Below are 20,819 nucleotides of genomic sequence, written 5' to 3'. Positions count from 1 at the left end.
GGAGAAGAGGAAGGGCAACCAGGAGGCAAGACTTGCTCTGTCACCTCATGTCACATAATGGTCCAACCCTAGTTGAGCACTAACTGCTCTCTGCCAATGTCTTTACCACCAGACCTGAATGTCGTAGGGTGGGATGGCCTTCCCCATGGAACCCGGCTTGATCTTCATCTCCCGGAGAGTGCCACAACTTATTCCCTGTTCACAAAAGAAGAGAACGGGGGTTGGCAAAGCATCCAGGCTGATCACAAAAACACAGCATCCTTGCTCACAGATGTCATTTGATGCTGTGCAAAGAGCCCTCATGGAGAAGCTAGAAGGCATTGACCCCACTCTAGTCAGCAGACATTCACTGCACCTGACCTGGACTGGGCCTGAGCCTGGTGCTGGGGCTACAGAGTCCAGTGGGAGAGGCCAAGAAGAAGCAGAGGAGGGAGCCCAGGGCTGTGGGCATGTAACGTAGGGTGTGGAGTGCCCACTGTATGCCAGACGTGTCCATTTGCTGGGGAGGGCCATGAGTATATTTAACAACCATTTATTTGTAGCCGCCTCAGCTGCTACTCAGAGCTGTGCTGAGATTATTCAGATTGTTCACGTTGTTCCCCTACCCCCTGTGTCTTCCTGATGAACCTTATTCCTTCTTTATGGTTCTCGAAATTATCATTCTTCCTAAAGTTAAGCGCTTTACACACAGAGAGACCAAGGTTTGAATCCTGACTCCACCACTCACTAGCTATGTACCAAGTGATCCCCCTTGATCTCCTCCTCTGTCAAAGGGGGGTAATTATAACATTATCGCTTAGAGTGCTTGTGAGTGTGTGCCAGGTACACACCAAGTATTCAATAAACAACTATTACTAGCTATCTTTCAGTCCCTAATAAAAGGAAGTTGGGAGATTCTCTTTCTGTGGTATTTTTCCCCACACTCGTATTGCTGCTTGTCTGTTTCCCTCAGTGGATAATGAGCATTCAGAGAATAGAGATTGTCCCATCCATCTCTGCACCCCCAGCATCTAAACACAATACCTATCTAAAAACAACAGTGACAACCATAACTGCAATAGGGGTTGGACACTGTGCCCAGAGTTTTGTATACTTTCTTTCATTTACCTTATCATAACCTGGCAAGATTGGCATTATATTTCCATTTTGGAGATGGGGAAGCTAGACTCTGCAAGATTCAGTGATATGCTGATAGTCTCGAAGCCTATAACTGGCAAGGCTGAGATCTGAACTGGGGTCAGAGCTCCTGAGAGAGGAAGTACTTTCCCCTCTGCAATGTCACTGCTCACACTCCAGGCACGTGGAAAATGTTGCAGAGATGAGTGGATAGGTGTGAAAATGTTTGGAGAAATAAAGCACCATCCGGGTATCGGGGAGCATTCTGTTGTTATGAATAGTTGATGCAAAGGGACTAGTGTCATGGGTGTAGCATGTAGTTCTAACCTCACCCTCCCTGTCTGAATGCAAAGTGTGAACCAGCAAGGACAGACCTAGAGTCTTAACATTTCTCAATCCCGGAAGCAGACCCAGTAACTAATTATTTATTTATTTGCAAAGTAATGTCAGAAAAGTATGTCAGTTGGGACTAAAACAGCTATTTTGCTACAGGCCCTGAGATGACAGTCATCCCTCTGTCAGCTAAAGGGATGATAGGGAGGTAGGGGAAAGTGGCTCTGCCCAGCATCGGAAATAGATTAAGAATGTGTTAGAAGAGAGATACCTGCCCACACTATCATGAATAAAGTCCTTGAGGTTCAAGACATGCATTATGCTTTGAATGCCCTGCCCACCTGACTGGTCAGTGATCCTCTTTGGGATCACACTGTGTGTATGTGTATCTGTGTGTGAGGTGTGTGTGTGTTTGTGTGTGTGTGTGTGTGTGGCGTGTATATAGAAGATCTGTCTTCCTGCTAGTGTCTCACAATCAAAGCTGTGTGCTCTCCTCGTAAACACCCAGAAATGAACTAGTGAACTTTCGGGGCTAGCTCCTGCCTGCTCCTGTGGTTGCTGCCTAGGAAGGGACGGTGAAGTGGACAGGACTTGCAGTGGTGGCTTCCATGTTCCAAGAGAGTGCCTTCTATGCCAGTACCCCTTCTGGGCTCCCTTAAACAATTATCACAGGTACAGTGGCACCATGTCCTTAGACCCCTTTCTACGTTTTTGTCCAACAGTTTTCAGCACCCTGGTTTTTTGACAAGTTGATGAGCTGCAATTGTCTTTTCTGCAAATTTATTTGGGACAAATGAGCCTAGAGCTCTGGAGCCTCCCCTTGGATTTGAGCAATGCTGTGTGCACAGTGGGGCCTCTGCACACACTCATAGCAGGATTCAGCTCATCTGCTGGGCTCAGTGGACGAGCACATCCTGACTGGCCAACAGGGACCATGCACCTACCGTTTCTGACTGTCCGTAGGCCTGGTAGAGCAGAATGCCTGTCTGTCTTCTCCACAGCTCTTGCTCCTCGGGCAGCAGAGCCTCCCCACCAGTACAGCAGTGCTCCAGGGTGGGGAACCTGAGACTGAGGGGAAGGCAAGTTGTCAACAGAGTCCCCGCAGACTGGGCTTGGGCGCTCTGCCCCAGGCCCAGGGAGAGCGCAGAGCATTGTCATCTGAATCATTCATCCTTCTGCTTCTTCGCTTTCTTACTTGCCTTCTGGGCATTTTATTGATGGTCAAGTCCAAGTGGAAGTCATTTCCTGTTGGTAACTGTTAACTCATCTGGCAGGGGTAGGTGGTGGTGAGGCTAATGGGTTAAATCAGGGAGATCAGGATTGAATATGGATGTTGATGTAACAAGAGGGGAAAAAGTGTGCTTGGAATACATTCTAAGCATTCTATGTGGCTAAGAGGGTTATTTTTATAAACCATAAGGGCTGAGGGATAAGACCCCAAGGATATGCTAGGATGGTAATAGAACTGTACTGCCTTCTGGGAAGAGTGGGCTTATGTGAACTGAAGGCCTTTTGTGTTTCTGGCTGGGGAATGCAAATTAGGGGTTGGAAATGAATTGCTCGGGACATCAAGGAAGACCAGGATTCATGTAAGTAAAGAGAAGAAGGATCACAGGTAACACCGCTGAGAGCAGGAATTTGGGAGAGAACAGAAGAGTCTGCTGTGAACATTTGCAGTAGTTTGCTAGGTACGTTGTGCGATGTAAATCCTCTCATCTATTTTCCCCATGAAGATTTCCATAAGTAATACAAAAACCATCACAAAATAATGATGGATTCCCTGAAGGAAATGGGTAGAAGTGATTGGGGTCTTAGTACCACCTTGCACGGGGCTGAGCTGAGCCAGCTTGTAGGGATGAGGGAGGTGGCAGAATCCCTTGTCACCCTCTCCTCGTATATACAGAGCCTGTAGTGACGGACAGCAGGGCTGGCTTCATTGAGGGTACGTTCCTCATTCTTCTTGAGCTTTATCCAAAGTACATAAAATGGGCAGAGTCTCCAATAGAGTCAATATTCATGCCCTGGTTGAATTTTTATGGGGTTTATCCACCATCTCAAGAACGTTGCAACAAGTAGCTGTAATATGAGCTTTGATATGCAGTTGGAAACATAATTCTGGCAGATTGAGGGTTCATAAATAAAATCAAGCTGTATTTCAGTTATCTTCATAAATGGAACTCCTTGATATTTTAAGTGTTATATGTCTAAAACATGTTAGCTCTGATTTTGAAGTAGCCATTTCAATTTCAGAGTCACTAAAAGATACATAAACAACCATAAGATTCAAAGAGCAGAGTTCAGGTGAGCTAAAAATTAATCCACAAACATGGGGAAATGCAAAATCAAAATTACAATGTGATACTACATACCCATCAGATTGGCAAAAATTAAAACTTTGACAAAAACAAATATTGCCAAAGATGTGGAACAATGGGTATTCTCCTACCCTGCTAAGGGGAGCATACCTTGGTTCAATACTTTGGAAAATAATGTAGTAGGGTGCAATGTCAGTGTGACCAAGCAATTCCTCTCCCAGAGAAGATCTACAGCAATGTGTGTTTACATATTTATGTACATGTTCAAAAATTCAATGCAGCATTAATCATCAATAGTCCCAAACTGAAAACTACCCAAATGCCCAATAATAGAACTGATTAAAAATGTGCTACTTTCATAAAATGTAATGTTATACAGCAATGAAAATTAACTCTAGCTTATGTAACAACATGGACACTTCTTAGAAACATAATGTTGAAAAAAGAAGCCAGATATTATGGAATAATGTACGATTACATGAAGTTTGAAAGCAAGTAAAGTGGAGTAATTTGTTTAGGGATATTTCCTATGTAAACTATGAGGGAAAATAAGGAAATGAACACCACAAAAGCCAAGATATTGGATTCCTTTAGTGGAGATGGAGAAGCATGAGGAGGTCTCTGGGGCCACTGGCCATGTTCTATTTTTGTGCCTTGGGTGAGCAGTTACATAGCTGTTTTATTTTCAACAATTCATTAATCTGTAAATGTATATCTTATATAGTTTTCTGTATGTTTATTTCACAACAAAAATGTTTATTAAAAAAACCCCACAATGATGCAAGGCTCACTGAGTGTTTCATTTGGTTCTCTGAATCCTGTTTAAAGAACCAATTAGACTAGCTGCTAAATATCACCACCTATATTTACCCCTCCACACACACACACAGTATCCTCAAAGAACCATAACTAAAATCAGTCAGACCACAGTGCATCAGATTACTTAAAATCCTACCCGAAGATTCCTGTTACCAACCTCAGCCACTTCTACCATACCTGGTGAAATTCTGCTGCAGAATCATTCGAAACACAGAGGTCGCAGCAAGGCAATGGGTAATAGGGTATTTGAATAATGTCTAGAAAGTTAGGAGAGAAAAAATTTTATTTTTAAAATTAAGATTTAAAACATAGATTTGTTATTAGCATTTTAATTCTGACCTCTCCTCTAGAAGAGCCCATTTATTCATCTGTTAATTCTTTCAGTATACCTAAATTGAGCATGAATTCCGTACATGGCATGTGTCGGGTACTATTGGCACAACACAAGAAAGTCTAAGTTGAGGGGATGGGTAGGGAGGGAATGAAGGGAAAGTTTTGTTTTGTGACTTTGAATAGTAAATTTTTAATGTAACATTTTTCATTTTAGTCACTATCTCCCGTCTTCAATAGGAGAGACTGAAACCAAGTAATTTAAAAAGTTTATTTTTAAAAATTCAAGAAAGTAATAATTGTAAAGTAAATTAAACAATTGAACTTTCAAATGCAGGGTTTGGGGTAAATTTGTAGACTCAATTCTTTGAAATAATTCAAGCTTAAAATACACTGAGAGTTTGGGGACACCCCTTGTAGGGGAAGGAGAATTAGACCTGGTGGGGGAAGGAGAGAGGTGGATTCATTGTGGTTTGTGCAGTTCTATGCCTCAGAGACTGGCAGGATGCAGGCAGAAAATAATGATGGAGAGGCAGATATTGACATAGGGGCAGGGAATGAGAAGTGAGAGGTACAGTTTCAGGTGTTGGAGGGATGATCAGATGAACTTAACGAACCAGCAAAAAAACAGGGGGAACTAGCCTGGAGAGAGAAGACTGGAAAGTTTTGAGAGCCACCTGAGTGGATGTACCTGAAGGAGAAATGGAAGTAAAGGAAGCTGCTCAGAGGGGAGGGAAAGTTGAGGGCAGAGCCTTGGATGACTGCAGTGTTCAGGGGTGAGCTGGGGGAACAGGCGGCAGCTGTAGCAAGTGGAGAATGTTCTGTGGAGCAATCTGACCTTAAGGGAGGAGAGGCGGGGCTGGTCCGAGGTGCACCAGGGTTGAAGGGCAGGTGTTCTTAGGATGAGGAGCTTTGAATACGTTTATGGACTGAGGGAGTCGAGTCAATGAAAAGTGAGAGATTGAAAATACAGGAGAAAAGGTTTAGTGAGTTAAAGATTAATAGAGAGGGGCTCCAAACAGAAGGGCAGGGAAAAGAGCAGGATCGGCCGCAGGTGTCGGGAGAGAGTTGGACGCTGAGAGGTGAAGGGGCAGGTCTGCCTCTGAGACAGAAAGCAGGGGAGTGAGCGGAGACACAGAGACAATTTTTTTATTTTTTTATTTTTTTTGCGGTACGCGGGCCTCTCACTGTCGTGGCCTCTCCCGTTGCGGAGCACAGGCTCCGGACGCGCAGGCTCAGCAACCATGGCTCACGGGCCCAGCCGCTCCGCGGCATGTGGGATCTTCCCGGCCTGGGGCATTAACCCGTGTCCCCTGCATCGGCAGGTGGACTCTCAACCACTGCGCCACCAGGGACAAAGACAATTTTTAAGTGAAGAGAAATACGTTGAAGGAGTTCACGCAGGTGACCTCAGTTATTACCATGGTGTGTGCATAACAGCAACTGCTACCACTTACTGAGTGTTCTCTCTGTGCTAGTTTCAGGGCTAAGCACTTTACACACCTTTCCTATGTCATCTCATTAATATTACCAACAATTTTGTGGAGATAGTAAACATTAAGACTCTCATTTTACAGATAAGGAGACTGAAGCTCAGAGTGGTAAGTAAACCACTAATAAATGTCAATCATGGGATACGAAACTAGATCTGTCATATTCCAATGCCTTTGTTTCTAAATACGTCATTAAATTGAGTAGCCACACAAATACAACATTCACACACCAGCTACCTGGCCCTGGTAGAGCCAGGATCCAGGATCAGGAGACCTGAGCTTGTTCTGTTTGCTTTCATTTCTCAAAATCTATATTCTGGTTCCCAGGTCCACAAAATCTGATCCATAAGTCTAAGGAAAGGTTTGGAATATGTGTTTTCTTCAAAGTTACATCTTGATGTAATTCTGATACAATGATTGATTCAGTCCTTCACATTTGAGAAACCCAGAGCCAGGGTTATATTATGCTAAGAGTTATGCTAAGAGGATTCTTTGCTAAATAAAGTATTTTCTCAGTTGGGTCCATCATTTGAACTGGAAATGAGTTTCTTCTGGGAGTATGTTGATATCAAAAGGCTCGTCTTCTTACCTGTACAATGACCTTGGGGTCAAACTGGGGCAGATGATGGACAAAGACTGTAGACCCCGCTGTCCATGGTTCAAGCAGGGACCCTACGACAGCCAGAATCCAGCCTGTGTCTGCCAGGCACCAGAGGACATCAGACGTCTTCAGCTGCAGTAATTTCCTGCTAACTCCAAAATACAGTTAGCCTCAGATACTATTCTGACTACTATACTATCCTTCCCTTCTCTCCACCCCCATTCCTCCAGGATTTTGCTACTCAGTTGTTATCATTAGCACAGATACCAACTATCTACGAAAGGCCTTCTCTGTCCCCATGGTCTGGTTAATAAGGTACAAAGTATATAGAACGTGGTCTGGTTTGAATATTACTAGTTGGGGGACGGGGAGAAGGGAGAAGAGTTTGGTTTAAAACTGATTAAATGGTTAACCCAGCTTCAGCCTCTATGTTTGTTCCAGGTTAGGGCAGTGGCCTGGTGTGGCTTAGTTCCAGGTATTATTTTTCCCTAACAGTTCATGACTGGGAAACTCTATGCCGGATTTGTCCACAATCAAGGAGAGGAGAGGACCTGTCACGTAAGGTCACGTTGCTGGAGCATTTTATCTTTCCCCACCAAACCCTGGAACTACTGACAGGGACACAGGGGCTTGTCATTTGTGTGGTTTGCAGAATGCCTGCTGTTTCCACCCACATCTCCTCCATGCCTCCTGTGTAGGTGCTCAGGCAGGACCCAAATGTGCCTCCTTTGTCATTCAGATGCCTCTGTCAGCAAACACTCATACATAGTCTATACTTCTCACACCCTTAGGGGTCTGAACCAAAGAGAGCAGAAAGGATAAACAGCATGGGGTCAATTCCACCAGGAGTTCTTTTCCCAGCACATACACATATACATACACACTTCACCCCAGATCTGTGGCCCGGCTCCTAAGCTGGTGCCCTCTCTCCTACCATGAAGGGAAGAAGGATCGCAAAGCAAGTCCATGGCTGTGCTTTGCCATCTTGGGGAGGCCTGTGGTCCCACTGGTGAAGAAGATTGCCATTGGGTCCAGGGTCTTTGACTTAATACAGGTGTGAACTGGGGATTCTGACCTGCAAAGGGATTCAATACAAAAGGACAGAAGTCATGTTTCCTGTTTTTCCATCCTCTGGGGAAGCAAAAGAAACAATATGAGGCTTGGAGTCAGAAAACTGGGGTTTGCAACTCCCAGTATTAGGCACCAAACAAAGTTTATGGGTGACTTGGATAGGTGGACTGACATTCCTTCATTTTAAAAAGTGGGGGAAATATGATGTATTATTTTTAATTTAATAAACATTGAAATAGTATTGCCAATGATTCCAGACAATGCTGTAAATGATCTACAAATAAGAACTCATTCAATCTTCAGAGCAACCCTAAGAGGTAAGTACTGCTTTTATGCCCATTTTGTAGTTGAGGGAACTGAGGCTCAGAGAGGTTAGGTAACTTACCTGAAGACATATAGCCAGCAAGTTGCAGAGCCAAGATTCAAACTCAGACAGTGTGATCCATATACCATGCTTTTACTCACACTGCTAGCACTGTATTTTACACAGACTAGCTTTATGGGAATTTAACCTCATAAACTTGGTGTTGAGGGGTGGGAAAGAGAAAACTAGGGAGAATGAGAGTGTAAGGAATATATATATGTACATCTGCCCTAGCATGAGCTACAGGTAGAAGGTAGAATCCGTAGCTCCCTCCGTCTGCCTTGGTCCTTGGGGAGCTTCTCCTTACCTGAGAGTCTCTTTCTTGGGCCTATTACAATTGTAAATGCAAGCTTCCTATAGTACTCAGTCAGAGAGGCTGCAAGTAATCCCAGTGCTGGAGGGAGCACTGGCTCTTGTGGAGAAATGAGACCACACTGGGTCTGGACAATTTAGGTGAGTTTTAATGAGTATTCTTTGTTTAAACTATTTTAATGTAATTCTCTGACTTCAGAATCTAGCATAAGATGTGATTTCACTGTAATATTTGCCCTTGGGGGTTGAAGTAAAGAGCTTTAAAGACTGTGGAAGTACTTCAAGAGAACAAATCCAGCATGGTTTGTGTGTGATATGAAAAATACCTGAAGGCTTGCAGAATCAGAGTTTTGGAGGTGGAGGGGTCTTTCTTACCTTCAACACTTCCCTAACTTTTCCTTCAAGGTGTCCCTATAGACACCCACCCCCTGGGACATGGAAAGTGTTTGCTCCCAAAGCTGCCTGTCATTTTCTTCTCAGTCTCAAGTTTCACCTTAAAAATTCATCTTAACCTTTTGTTCAACTTCTTTAATTGCTAATTATTTACATAAAAATAATATTCAGATTCCCCACCTACAAGGAAAATGCAACACAATAACCCTCTGACTTTACACATCTCCTTTGCACAGGGGTGATTATATTTTAGTGAGAGAGCCATAGGAGTTCAATTTCCTCATTTTATACATAAAATAACTGCAGCCAAGAGAGGAGAAGGAACTAGCCCAAGGTTGCACAGCAAATCAGTGACATAGCTGTGAAGAGAAGCTCAGACCTGGTGAGCTTCCTCCCACTGGCTTCTTCTCTACCAGCACTTGGCAGTGAGTGGCTTTCTCCTGCCATTCCTCAGGAAGCACATTCATCAGACCAGAAACTCACTTAATCAGTGATCGGAAGTCCAGCCACCCTTTACGGCTGTGGTCAGATACCAGGAGCTTGGTTTTCAGAGCAGGACACTCAGAAGCGACAGAATCCACCTCTGGGGCAAGGGTATCTGTGGTCACGATGCCCTTGGCTTTAGACACTTGTAGTCGGTAGAGAATGTCCTTGGCCTTCATCTGGGTGGTTCCTGGCATGAAGATGATCCCTAGGGATGAGAAAGAAACTGCTTGTTCTGGTATCTCTTTCACAGCCTCACAACCTTGGCTGTCAGACCTGGTTTATATGCATAGAAATCCCCTAACTTCTTTGTATGCAAAGGATGGTCCACAGCATCAACACTGCCTAGGACACAGAATCTCACACCCCACCCCAAACTTACTGAATCAGAATCTGCATTTTAACAAGACCTCCAAGGGATTTCTATGCACACTAAAATTTGAAAAGCCTGCCCTAATAATTTCTACTCTAAATGAATCCAGCCAGTAGACAGGTGAGTCCTTCTTTATACAGATTTACACAGGATTTGGGAAAGATACAAGTAGGACAGTGTCCCTGACACTGCCTCCCTGCCCCTATTTTTCTCCTCTACTTCCTTCTCTGTCATCGTGAATCTCTTGTCATCTCTTGTCATCATTCCTTGTGTCATCTTGCATTTCCTCTTTCCTTCGTTCGTCATACCCAAAGTTAATTACAATGTCCTCTGAACTTTTCTACTTTTTCTTCCATCTTCCATCACCAACAATTAGCTCAAGTCTTTGTGTGCCCCTATTGTATTCTAATTTCTCCACCAGATGCCCTGTCCTGAATCTTCCTACTACCCACCTTCTGTATTATTAGCCCGCTTAGTTCCACAGAGCACTGACATTTTCCCCTCCACATTTCTTCTCTTCACTAACACCTGGACCCTCTCTCCAGAGAAACACCACACTCCCCATCCTGACTTTGAGGGCACTGCTCACTCTCTATATTTCTCTCGCACAACTCTATTCTGTATTTCAAGATGACCATTCTTCGTATAGGCTACTCCTGACTCTAAACATTTCCATGTGCTATGACCATTCTTGGAATTTCTGTCTTTTGCTTTTACTCCTCTTTAATTCTTCTTATCCCAGAGGTCTCAACTCATGTCTTGGGTTTCTCATGGACCACCTCTTCACTATACAGATGGCATGGTTTCTCTATACTCCCTCAGCCACTGCTGTTAATTCTTGATCTTGATGGATTAATCAACTATTTGTGAGAAAACATGAGACAGAGAATATGTGAGCAGGAGCACGACATATTGTTGTGTGAGCATGCATTATACAACAACTGAAGTGATTCAAAAAAGAATCCATGGGGCTTCCCTGGTGGCACAGTGGTTGAGAGTCTGCCGGCCAATGCAGGGGACACAGGTTCGTGCCTCGATCCGGGAGGATCCCACATGCCGCGGAGCGGCTGGGCCCTCGAGCCATGGCCCTTGAGCCATGGCCGCTGAGCCTGCGCGTCCGGAGCCTGCGCTCCGCAACGGGAGAGGCCACAACAGTGAGAGGCCTGCGTACCGCAAAAAAAAAGAATCCATGAGTTCCATACTGATTATATAGATTAATGCATAGATAAGCAATTAAAAGGGAAAGGAAAATCTCTATAGAAGAATGGAGCTAATAAATGTAGAGGGAATGATATAAATAGAAAATACTAATAAAAGACTACCATTAAAATATTCAATTCAGTCAAGAATCATCAGTGGATTCTCAAACCATAAGGTGAAAGACAGTTGGGGAACAGGATATTCACACAATCCCATAAATATTACATGACAGATTACTTACTAACTACAAAAGGAAAAGGAACCCTTACAAAGGTGGATACTACCTTTCTAAAGTGATACAACAATATCAATGATAGTAGGGCAAACCAACTTTATATATGCCCAGTGTGATGCACCAAGGAAGACACAATATTGCCCTTCTAGTACCTGGGCTAAAAATGTGTAACCTGAAGATAATCATGAAGAAGGAGTCAGAAATACAAATTTTGATGGCCCTTCTGCAAAACAACTGGCTTAGATGCTTCAAAATTGTCATCGTCCTATAGACAGAACGTCCTATAGTAGAACGTAGAGAAACATTCTAGATTAAAGGAGACAGGGGAGATACAACAACTAAATGCATTGGATTTTTGATTTAAAGCAAATAAATGCTATAAAGAACATTATTGTGACAATTGAGGAATTTTGATGATGGATGTATATCAGGTAACTCTATTGCATCAGTGTTAAACTTCTTGTGTGATAACTCTACTGTGCTTATGTGAAGGAAAGGTCTTGGATCTTAGCAGATGCATGCTCCAGTGTTTATGTGGTGTTTATGGGTGTCACAGTGTCTGCAACTGATTCTTAAATGACTCACTGGGAGAGAGGGCTCGAATATGGCAAAATGTTAACAATCGATGAATCTTATAAAAAAAAACAAGAATGTCTTAGATCGTGTAAGAGAAAGTGTGTGTGTGTGTGTGTGTGTGTGTGTGTGCATGTCTGAGAGAGAGAGAGAGAGAGAATTACAACATTGTGTTTGAGAGGGTGTGAGTGCAAGGGAGAGAGTGGATGAGAAGGAATGAAATAATATTTGAGTGAGTCTGAGAAAAAGAAAGACTGTGAAGAAGAAAAATTGGGGGAAAGAGAAAGCACCTAATATTTCAGGACAAACTGGCTCTAGGAGCCCAAATGTCTGCTTGGGTCACTGACCTGTTCGGATGCAGCCCACAGTCACCAGCCACCACTCAGGCACTCGAGGCAGAATCAAGGCTAGATGGTCTCCCTCCTGGAGGCCACAGGTCTGTGTGAAGACGTTGGCTGCACGACGGGTTAAGTCTGTCATCTCTCTGAAACTCCACTTCACTTCATCCCCTTGATTATTCACCCACCACAGGGCTGGGTTTGGACCTCTCTTGCCTTCCTGGTTAGGATCATATGCTACATGTTATTTCCTGATTCAAAGGAAAGGGACACTAATTTGGCCAATCCACTACCACAGTCACATTCCACTGTGAATGTAGCTCAATGTCTGAGATCCCATTTTAAAGCATTTATAGTGCCAAGAGAACTTGGGGGGAGGTGTGATCCAGCCAACTTCATCTGGTCTACTGTAACCCCCTCCTCTTAAGTCTCATAAAACCATGAAGAGCCTTCATGTTACTTATTGAAGACTTACAATTTTATGCCCCATGTGTCTGTCTTAGTTCCACATGGACAGTAGGTTACTCTCTGTGCCTCAGTTTTCTCACCTATGAAAAGGGTATAATAATACTACCTAGAATGTAGTAAAGTTCAAATTAATTATTTTAAAAGGTCAAGTGTGTATACCAGTGCCTGGCATATAGTAGGTGCTCAATAAAATTATTGTTGTTATTATTACAACAAAATAAAAGAAGATAATTTAATTCCTGAATATTAGGGGACGTTATTTTTTAAATTAAGGTACCTCAAGAGGTGCAAGAAGTCAGTCTTGGAAGCTCCAGGGCCTTTTTCCCCTCACAAAAACATCAAGTAAACAACAATAGACTAAGATGGTCTTGTAGGAATTTAGAAAAGAGTCACAAATCCACAGCAACCAACAAATGCCTGAACAATAAAAAGTCATATCCAAAATGGTAAGAAATTTTGTGGTGTTTTTGCTTATTCTTGCACCACCTGCTCTCTGATGTGGTACAGTGTAGTCAGAGGAAGCCACCTAATTCCCAGCCCCTCCCCTAGGATAGATGAAAAAGATTGAAACTTGTATGCAACATTCTGGCTTGTCTGAAAGTGGCCTTAAGCACTGGTTTCTGTCTTGACTGACTTGGAGCTCAGAAGGTTATGATGGCATATTGGAGGTACCTGAAAACAGTGGCAGATGTCACAGTGTGTGGAAACTGTAGACCTGTGGTTACCTAGGGATTAGAGACTACAGACAAAGAAAGAATAGAACATTTAAGTCCCCCAGAAGAAGCAGACTTATAAGAAAGTTAAAATGTGAAAGAGCAGCCAAAACTAGAAAAAAAAAAAAAAAAAAAAAGCACATGCACAGGACCAGGAAAGACACATGCCAGAGAAGACCTTAAGTCTTTGTACTGAGCAGATTATTGAAGGTATTTCCCTGCATGGAGCCAGGCTGCAAAGACTGAGAGAGGAGGCTATTTTTTTCTTAATATCCAATTTTTAACAACAGAGCACAAGGTCTACAAAGTCTATTCAAAGTAACAACATGAATCTCCAGAAACTGACCCTAAAGAGACATAGGCTGCAGTTACTAGACAAAGATTTTTAAATGACTGTCTTAAATACACTGAAAGAGCTAAAGGAAAACACAAAGAACTAAAGCAAATCAGGAAAATAATATATGCACAAAATGAGAATATCAACAAAGAGATACAAATTATAAAAAGAACCTAACAGAAATTCTGGACCTGAGAAATACAATAACTGAATTGAAAACTTCACAAATGGACTCAACAGCAGACTTGAGTAGGCAGAAGAAAGAATCAGTAAACTTGAAGACAAGTCATCTAAAATTATTGAGTCAGAAGAGCAAAAAGAAAAATACAAGAAGAAAAATGAACAGAGCCTAAGAAACTTATGGGGCACAATCAAAGAGACCAATATACACATTATGGGAATATCAGAAGGAGAAGAAAGAGAGAAAATGGAGCATAGAACTTACCTGAAGTAATAATGGCTAAAAACTTCTCAAATTTGAGGAAAGGCATGGAGAGACAAATACAAGAGGCTCAATGCACTCCAAGTAGGAAAACCCAGACACCCACAGAGAGACATTACAATCAAACTACAGAAGACAAGGACAAAGAGAGCATCTTAAAAGCAGCAAGAGAAAAGTGACTCATCATGTGAAATTCTTAGTAAGATTACCAGTGGATTGAAGACCAGAAGGCAGTGAGATTATATATTTAAAGTGATAAGGAAGAAAAAACTGTCAACCAAAAATTCTATATCTAGCAAAATTGTCCATCAAAATTGAGGGAGAATATGTATGGCTGAGTTGCTTCACTGTGCACATGAAATTATCAAAACATTGTTAATCAGCTATACTCCAATATAAATTTAAAAGTTTTTTAAAAATGTGGGAGAAATTAGGACATTCTCAGATAAAAAAAGCAACAACACTGAGGGAGTTCATTATCCTTAGACTTTCCCTACAAGAAATGCTAAAAGGAGTTCAAGTTGAAATGAAAGGACATTAGAGAGTAACTTAAATATACAAGTATAAAGTTATTTAATACAGATAGATACAAAGACAAATATAAAAGCAGTATTTTTATAGTTTTGGTTCATAACTTCACTTTTTATTCTTTCACTGTATGGAAACCACAAAAGCATAAAAAATAATTATAAATCTATGTTAATGGGTAGACAATATGTAAAGATATAGTTTGTGAAATCTATAACATAATAAAGGAAGGTGCAAGGGAACTGGAAAACAGTAGGGTTTTGTATGTGAATGAAGTTAAGTTGTTATTAGTTTATAATGAAGTGTTATAATTTGGAATGTTATATGTAATCCCCATGGTAATCACAAAGAAATTATCTACAGAATATTCCCAAAAGGAAACGAAAAGAAAATCAAAACATATCACTACAAAAAATCAACTAAATACAGAGGAAGGCAGTAAGGGATGAAGTAAGGGACACAAAAGCTGTGACATCAAGGAATCAATTAACAATATGGCAATAGTAAGTCATCCTTATCAGTAATTACTTTAAATGTAAGTGAATGAAATTCCCCAATCAAAAGAACTAGATTGGCAAAATGGATAAAAAACCCAGAATTCAACTATATGCTGTTGACAGAATTGTTACTTCCATGTGATGGAATATGATTAAACCAATAAAAAAAAACTTTCAGAATATTTCTGCAATAAAAATCTTATAATACAATATCAATTTAGAAAAGCGAAACCATATTCACATTAAATCCAAATTTATATAATAGTATCCATTCATTCATTCAATATATATTTGCTAAGTTCTCATTATTTCTTAGGCACTGTTCTTAGACCAAAAGGATACAATGGTGAACAAGACATACATATACACATATATGTAAACAGTTTTAAATGTTTATGGACAATTTTCATTTTCTTGTTTAAATCAAGTCTTTTATTTTCCCCAAGTAAAACGATTCTTTAAAGTTTTTTTTAATTCCCCAAACAAAGCATGTTCACAGTAAAAGTTCAGGCAATGCACAATGTTACTAACAGAAAAATTTCTCATGAACAGAAAAATTTCTTCAAATTTCTCATCACATTTTCACTCCCTGAAGGTCAACACTGATAATTGTTTGGTGTATAACCTTCCAGAAATTATTTCCCACATATGTGCAAACATGATCCTACCATCTTTGTCTCATATGATTGGAACAAAGGAGTGTATCTCACCTGAGATAAGGCTTATGTACATACATTCACACACAGATATATGTATATACATATATTCATATCTATGGAAAAATCAGTGCTATGAAAAAAATATTCTCCAACAGATTAAGGAATGTTAGAAAGTATAAATGACTAGTTGTGCACTGTCTATATAAGGGGAACAGATTATATAATATTTCTGTATGAGTTTACAAAATGATAGAAAGTTTGGGGTATCAAGGTAAAAACAATTTTTTTTATTCAGACAAAAGTTTAGACTTCTAACTCTTGCAACTTGAAGAAGATATTGCTTAAGCATTTATGGTTTGGGGGGCTCAGAATTAATCTGATAATGTGATATTAAGATTACCATGTTTTCAAAAGATAAAACACAACCTTTAAACTGGATATGAGATTTAAAGTTTTATGCAGTGAGGTTTGAAGCCAATGGAAAATTGAGAAATAGATCTAAAAAATAAAACACTAACTCAGCAGTAAAAAGGAATGAAGAAGTAATACACAAAACAATATGAATGAATCTCAAAAACATGCTGAGTAAAAGAAACCAGACGCAAAAGAGTGCATCCTATATTAATTCATTTCTATGAAACCCTAGGAAAGAGAAATATAATGGCTACTGACAGCAAATTAGTGTCTACCTGGGGCTCAGGGTGGGAATGGGTGGGTATTGACTAGGAAAGGACAAATGGAAATTTTTGAGGTGATTGAAATGTTCTAAAACTTATTAAACTATCATATAAAGTGTGTGAATTGCATTCTAGGTAAATTATAGATAAATACAATTGATTTAAATAAACAAAAACCTACATAGCTACTCCTTGTTAATCTCTAACTAAAATATAAAGAAGGAAAATTGGAAAGGTAGATTAATTACTCATGTGATTGATGAATGAGATGATTCTTTCTGAAGGTTAAAACACATAAGAATTTACTGCCTATAGAAAGGGCTTGCCTTATTTTTAATTAAAATGAAATACAAGTAGAATTTCTATAATTTCTGTAAATTAATGATAGAATATGATAGATTTCAGAGTTTAAATCCTAATTGACATAGATAAAACACTTTCCCCAACAATGATATAACTCACATTCTCTTCCATTGCATTTGGAATGTTTACTAATCTCCAGAAATTTCAAAAGTCAGAGTATACTTTTTGACCACATTGGAATTAAGCTAGAAATCATTAACAAGAAGACAATGAGAAACCCACTTCAACTATCAGGAAACTAACCAACATTTCTATGTAATCTATGGGCCAGAGAAGAATCAAAAGGCAAATAAAAAATATTTTGTACAGAATGGTAATAAAATATGACATATCAAAATTTGTATGATGTACCTAAAAGGAGTGCTTAGTTGGAAATTTATACTTTTAATGCAGATATTGGAAAAGAAGGAAGGCTTAAAAGTAAGGACATAAGCTTCCATTTCAAGAAGCTAAAAAAAGAATAACAAATTAAATCAAGGGAGGATACAAGAAAAGAAATAATAAAGATAATAGTAGGCATCAATGAAATGGAGAGCAAATACACAAGAGAGAATATCAGTAAAACCAAAACTGGTTTTGAAAAGATTGATAAAATTGGTAAAATCTTAGGAAGACTTATCAAGAAAAAAAAGAGAATAAACATATTAAAAATATCAAGGGGCTTCCCTGGTGGCGCAGTGGTTGAGAGTCCGCCTGCCGATGCAGGGGAAACGGGTTCGTGCCCCGGTCTGGGAAGATCCCACATGCCGCGGAGCGGCTGGGCCCGTGAGCCATGGCCGCTGGGCCTGTGCGTCCGGAGCCTGTGCTCCGCAACGGGAGAGGCCACAACAGTGAGAGGCCCACATACCACCAAAAAAAAAAAAAAAAAAAAAAAAAAAAAAAAATCAAGAATAAAAAGTGTACATTATTACAAATCTTACAGACATTAAAATAACAATAATATTAATAACTTTATGTCAAAACATAACTTTATGACATTTTGAATGAAATGAAGAAATTTTTTAAAAAATTTAACTTTCCAAAATTGATGAATAGAAATCTTAATAACCTATCTATTAAAAAAAAAGTTAAATCCTTTACTAAAAGCTTTTCTGCAATGAAAACCCCAGATTTTATGTCTAAATATTTCAATATGCATGCTAGTGTGTTGAGTTTGACCTGAAAAACTGCTGGTTTTTGTTTTTTTAGGAAAACAGTGATAATTATATTTCAATTATATCTCAATAAAACAACAACAAAAAATAGTGATAACTTTTAAATTCTTTATCAAAGCTCTTAGAAGAGCACCTGGTACATAGTAAATGTTCGTTAAATATGTACTGAATGAATAAATAAAAAACAACAATTCTGGAATATAAATAAGGAATTTCAGGGTTAAATTAAATCTAAAGATGACCCCAATCATTGGTGGGCCAACCCCAGCTCCAGGTGCCCCAACTCCATAGCCGGCTATCCCAGGATCCAGCTTCACCCATCAGTGGGCCAATAGCAGCCCTGGAACATCCCAGGCCACATGGCCAGCCACATCAGGAACCAGCTTTGCCTACAGGCTGGCAACCACTACATGAGACAGGAAATGTCAGCCAACCAGTCTGGGGGCCATCCTTGACTACCAGTGCACCCACGGTAGTTGGCCATGCCACAACAGAAGGGCCCACATAGCCCACAGAGGGCGGAACACTAGAGCATATAACCCAAGAGCATATAACTCTGGTGACCAGAGGGGAGTGTGCTGCTGGGCCCACAGGACATCTCCTGCATTAGGCTAATTCTCCAAGATCAGGAACCACTTATGTAGGAATGTTAAAAGGCAAAGAAATAAAATCATCTATACCCACAATAAGTAGTTAATGGATATGCAAAAGAAAAATATGTAAAATATGTCATCAAAAATAACAAACATGGGGGGGAACAGTAAAAATGTACGGTGGTTAGAATGCATTTGACCTTAAGAGATCATCAACTTAAAAAAAAACACAACATATACATATATATATATATGTCATGACAACCATAAACCAAAAACCTATAATAGGTACACACACAGAAAAGTGAAAGAAATTCAAGCATAATACTAAACATGGTCATCAAATCACAAGGGAAGAGAGGAAAAAAAGAAGAAAGGAACAAAAAAGGAACTACCAAAACAATCAGAAAATAGCAAAATGGCAATAAGTGCATACCTAGCAATAATTACTTAAATATAAATGGATAAATATTCCAATCAAAAGACATAGAGTAGCTAAATTGATTAAAAAAAAAAAAGACCCATTATATCCTGTGAAGAGACTCACTTCAGATCTAAAGTCACACACAGACTGAAAAAGTGAGGGGATGGATAAAGTATTACATATAAATGGAAGTGAAAAAAAAAAAAGAAGCTGGTGTGCCAATACACATATCAGACAAAATAGACTTTAAAACAAAGAGCGGGGCTTCCCTGGTGGCACAGTGGTTAAGAATCTGCCTGCCAATGCAGCGGACACAGGTTTGAGCCCTGGTGCTGGAAGATCCGACATGCCGTGGAGCAACTAAGCCTGGGCACCACAACTACTGAGCCTGCACTCTACAGCCCACAAGCCACACCTACTGAAGTCTGTGCTCTTAGAGCCCATGCTCCGCAACAAGAGAGGACACTGTAATGAGAAGCCCTCATATCACAACGAAGAGTAACCCCCATTCGCCACAACTAGAAAAAGCCTGAGCACAGCAACGACGACCGAACACAGCCAAAAATAAATAAATAAAATAAATTTAAAAAAATAGAAATAAAAAAATAAAACAAAGAGCATAACGGGAGATAAAGAAGGACATTTCATAATGATAAAGGAATCAATCCAACAAGATATAACAATTGTAAATATATATGCAGCCAACATAAGAGCACCTAATGCATAAAGCAAATACAGTTGACCCTTGAACAACACAGGTTTGAACTGTGTGTGTTCTGTTGCATTTCTATACACTAACAATTAACTATCAGAAAGAAAAATTAAGAAAACAATCCCATTTACAATTGCATCAAAAAGAATAAAAGACCTAGGAATAATTCTAACCGAAGAGGTAAAAAACTTGTATCCCGAAAACACGTTAGGTACTCACTAAATCCTAACTGAATGAATGAATCCAGTATCAAAGAGACAGAATGAATGATTTTGGACATGAACGTGACCTCTTATGAATAGATTTGGGAGGCTGCTCCATGAATCAATTGGAGTGCAGTATCCTTGGAGCCTAGAGTAATATAGAGTTTAATTCCCAAGGATAGTCAGGGGTTATAAATTGGTGGCCTGAATGAGTGACTATATTCCACCCCTGAACCTATGTTGCCTGGCTTATGCTAAAAAAAATTACATTAAAATGTTGGATTTCTAACTTAACATTTTTAATAAGTAAAATGTGTTGAAAATTGAGTCAAAATAAATTCTGTCTATTTGTTATGGTTTGGATTGTGTTGTTGATTAGGCTACGGATCAGTTTCTGAATGATGCTTGTTAAGTTGTAAGGGGAGGCCCAGAAAGCCAGAATGGACTATGGTGGCGTGCCCTCTAGAAGGTCTTCCATGGGAGCAACATCAATCCCTACAGTGCTCGTAAGGCAAGTTTCAAAATTAATGTATTCCACAAAGTTGTACTGAGGGATTGCTAGGTGTCAGACACCATACATCACTAGAGAGACACTGATCATGATCAAGGCAGTTGGAAAAGTGGAAACAGACAGATCAGAACTGTTGTGAGAAAGAATGTAAATGGAGTGGAGATGCTGGGGGTAGGAGAAGTTTGCAGA

At 40.2% G+C, this 20,819-nt stretch overlaps 1 protein-coding gene across 1 annotated transcript in view; it reads right to left on the bottom strand.

Moving 5' to 3' along the window:
- The window catches only part of LOC307062589 (acyl-coenzyme A synthetase ACSM1, mitochondrial-like), a gene marked incomplete at its 3' end in the record, with an annotated part of 34,076 nt that overhangs the window by 11,681 nt on the left and 1,576 nt on the right, over positions 1-20,819 (bottom strand). Inside the window, exons 2-8 of the mRNA XM_079718325.1 lie at positions 12,359-12,569; positions 9,631-9,838; positions 7,942-8,082; positions 6,996-7,155; positions 4,761-4,840; positions 2,394-2,517; positions 115-195 (exon numbers count right to left, since the gene is read on the bottom strand). Coding sequence (XP_079574451.1) covers positions 115-195; positions 2,394-2,517; positions 4,761-4,840; positions 6,996-7,155; positions 7,942-8,082; positions 9,631-9,838; positions 12,359-12,569 — 1,005 coding nt within the window. The remainder of the gene's footprint in view (positions 1-114; positions 196-2,393; positions 2,518-4,760; positions 4,841-6,995; positions 7,156-7,941; positions 8,083-9,630; positions 9,839-12,358; positions 12,570-20,819) is intronic.

This window comes from Hyperoodon ampullatus (assembly GCF_949752795.1).
Source record: "Hyperoodon ampullatus genome assembly, chromosome: 14".
Classification (NCBI taxonomy): domain Eukaryota; kingdom Metazoa; phylum Chordata; class Mammalia; order Artiodactyla; family Ziphiidae; genus Hyperoodon; species Hyperoodon ampullatus.
The sequence above is the reverse complement of the archived record's forward strand: the minus strand, read 5'-3'. Positions and strand labels throughout refer to the sequence as shown.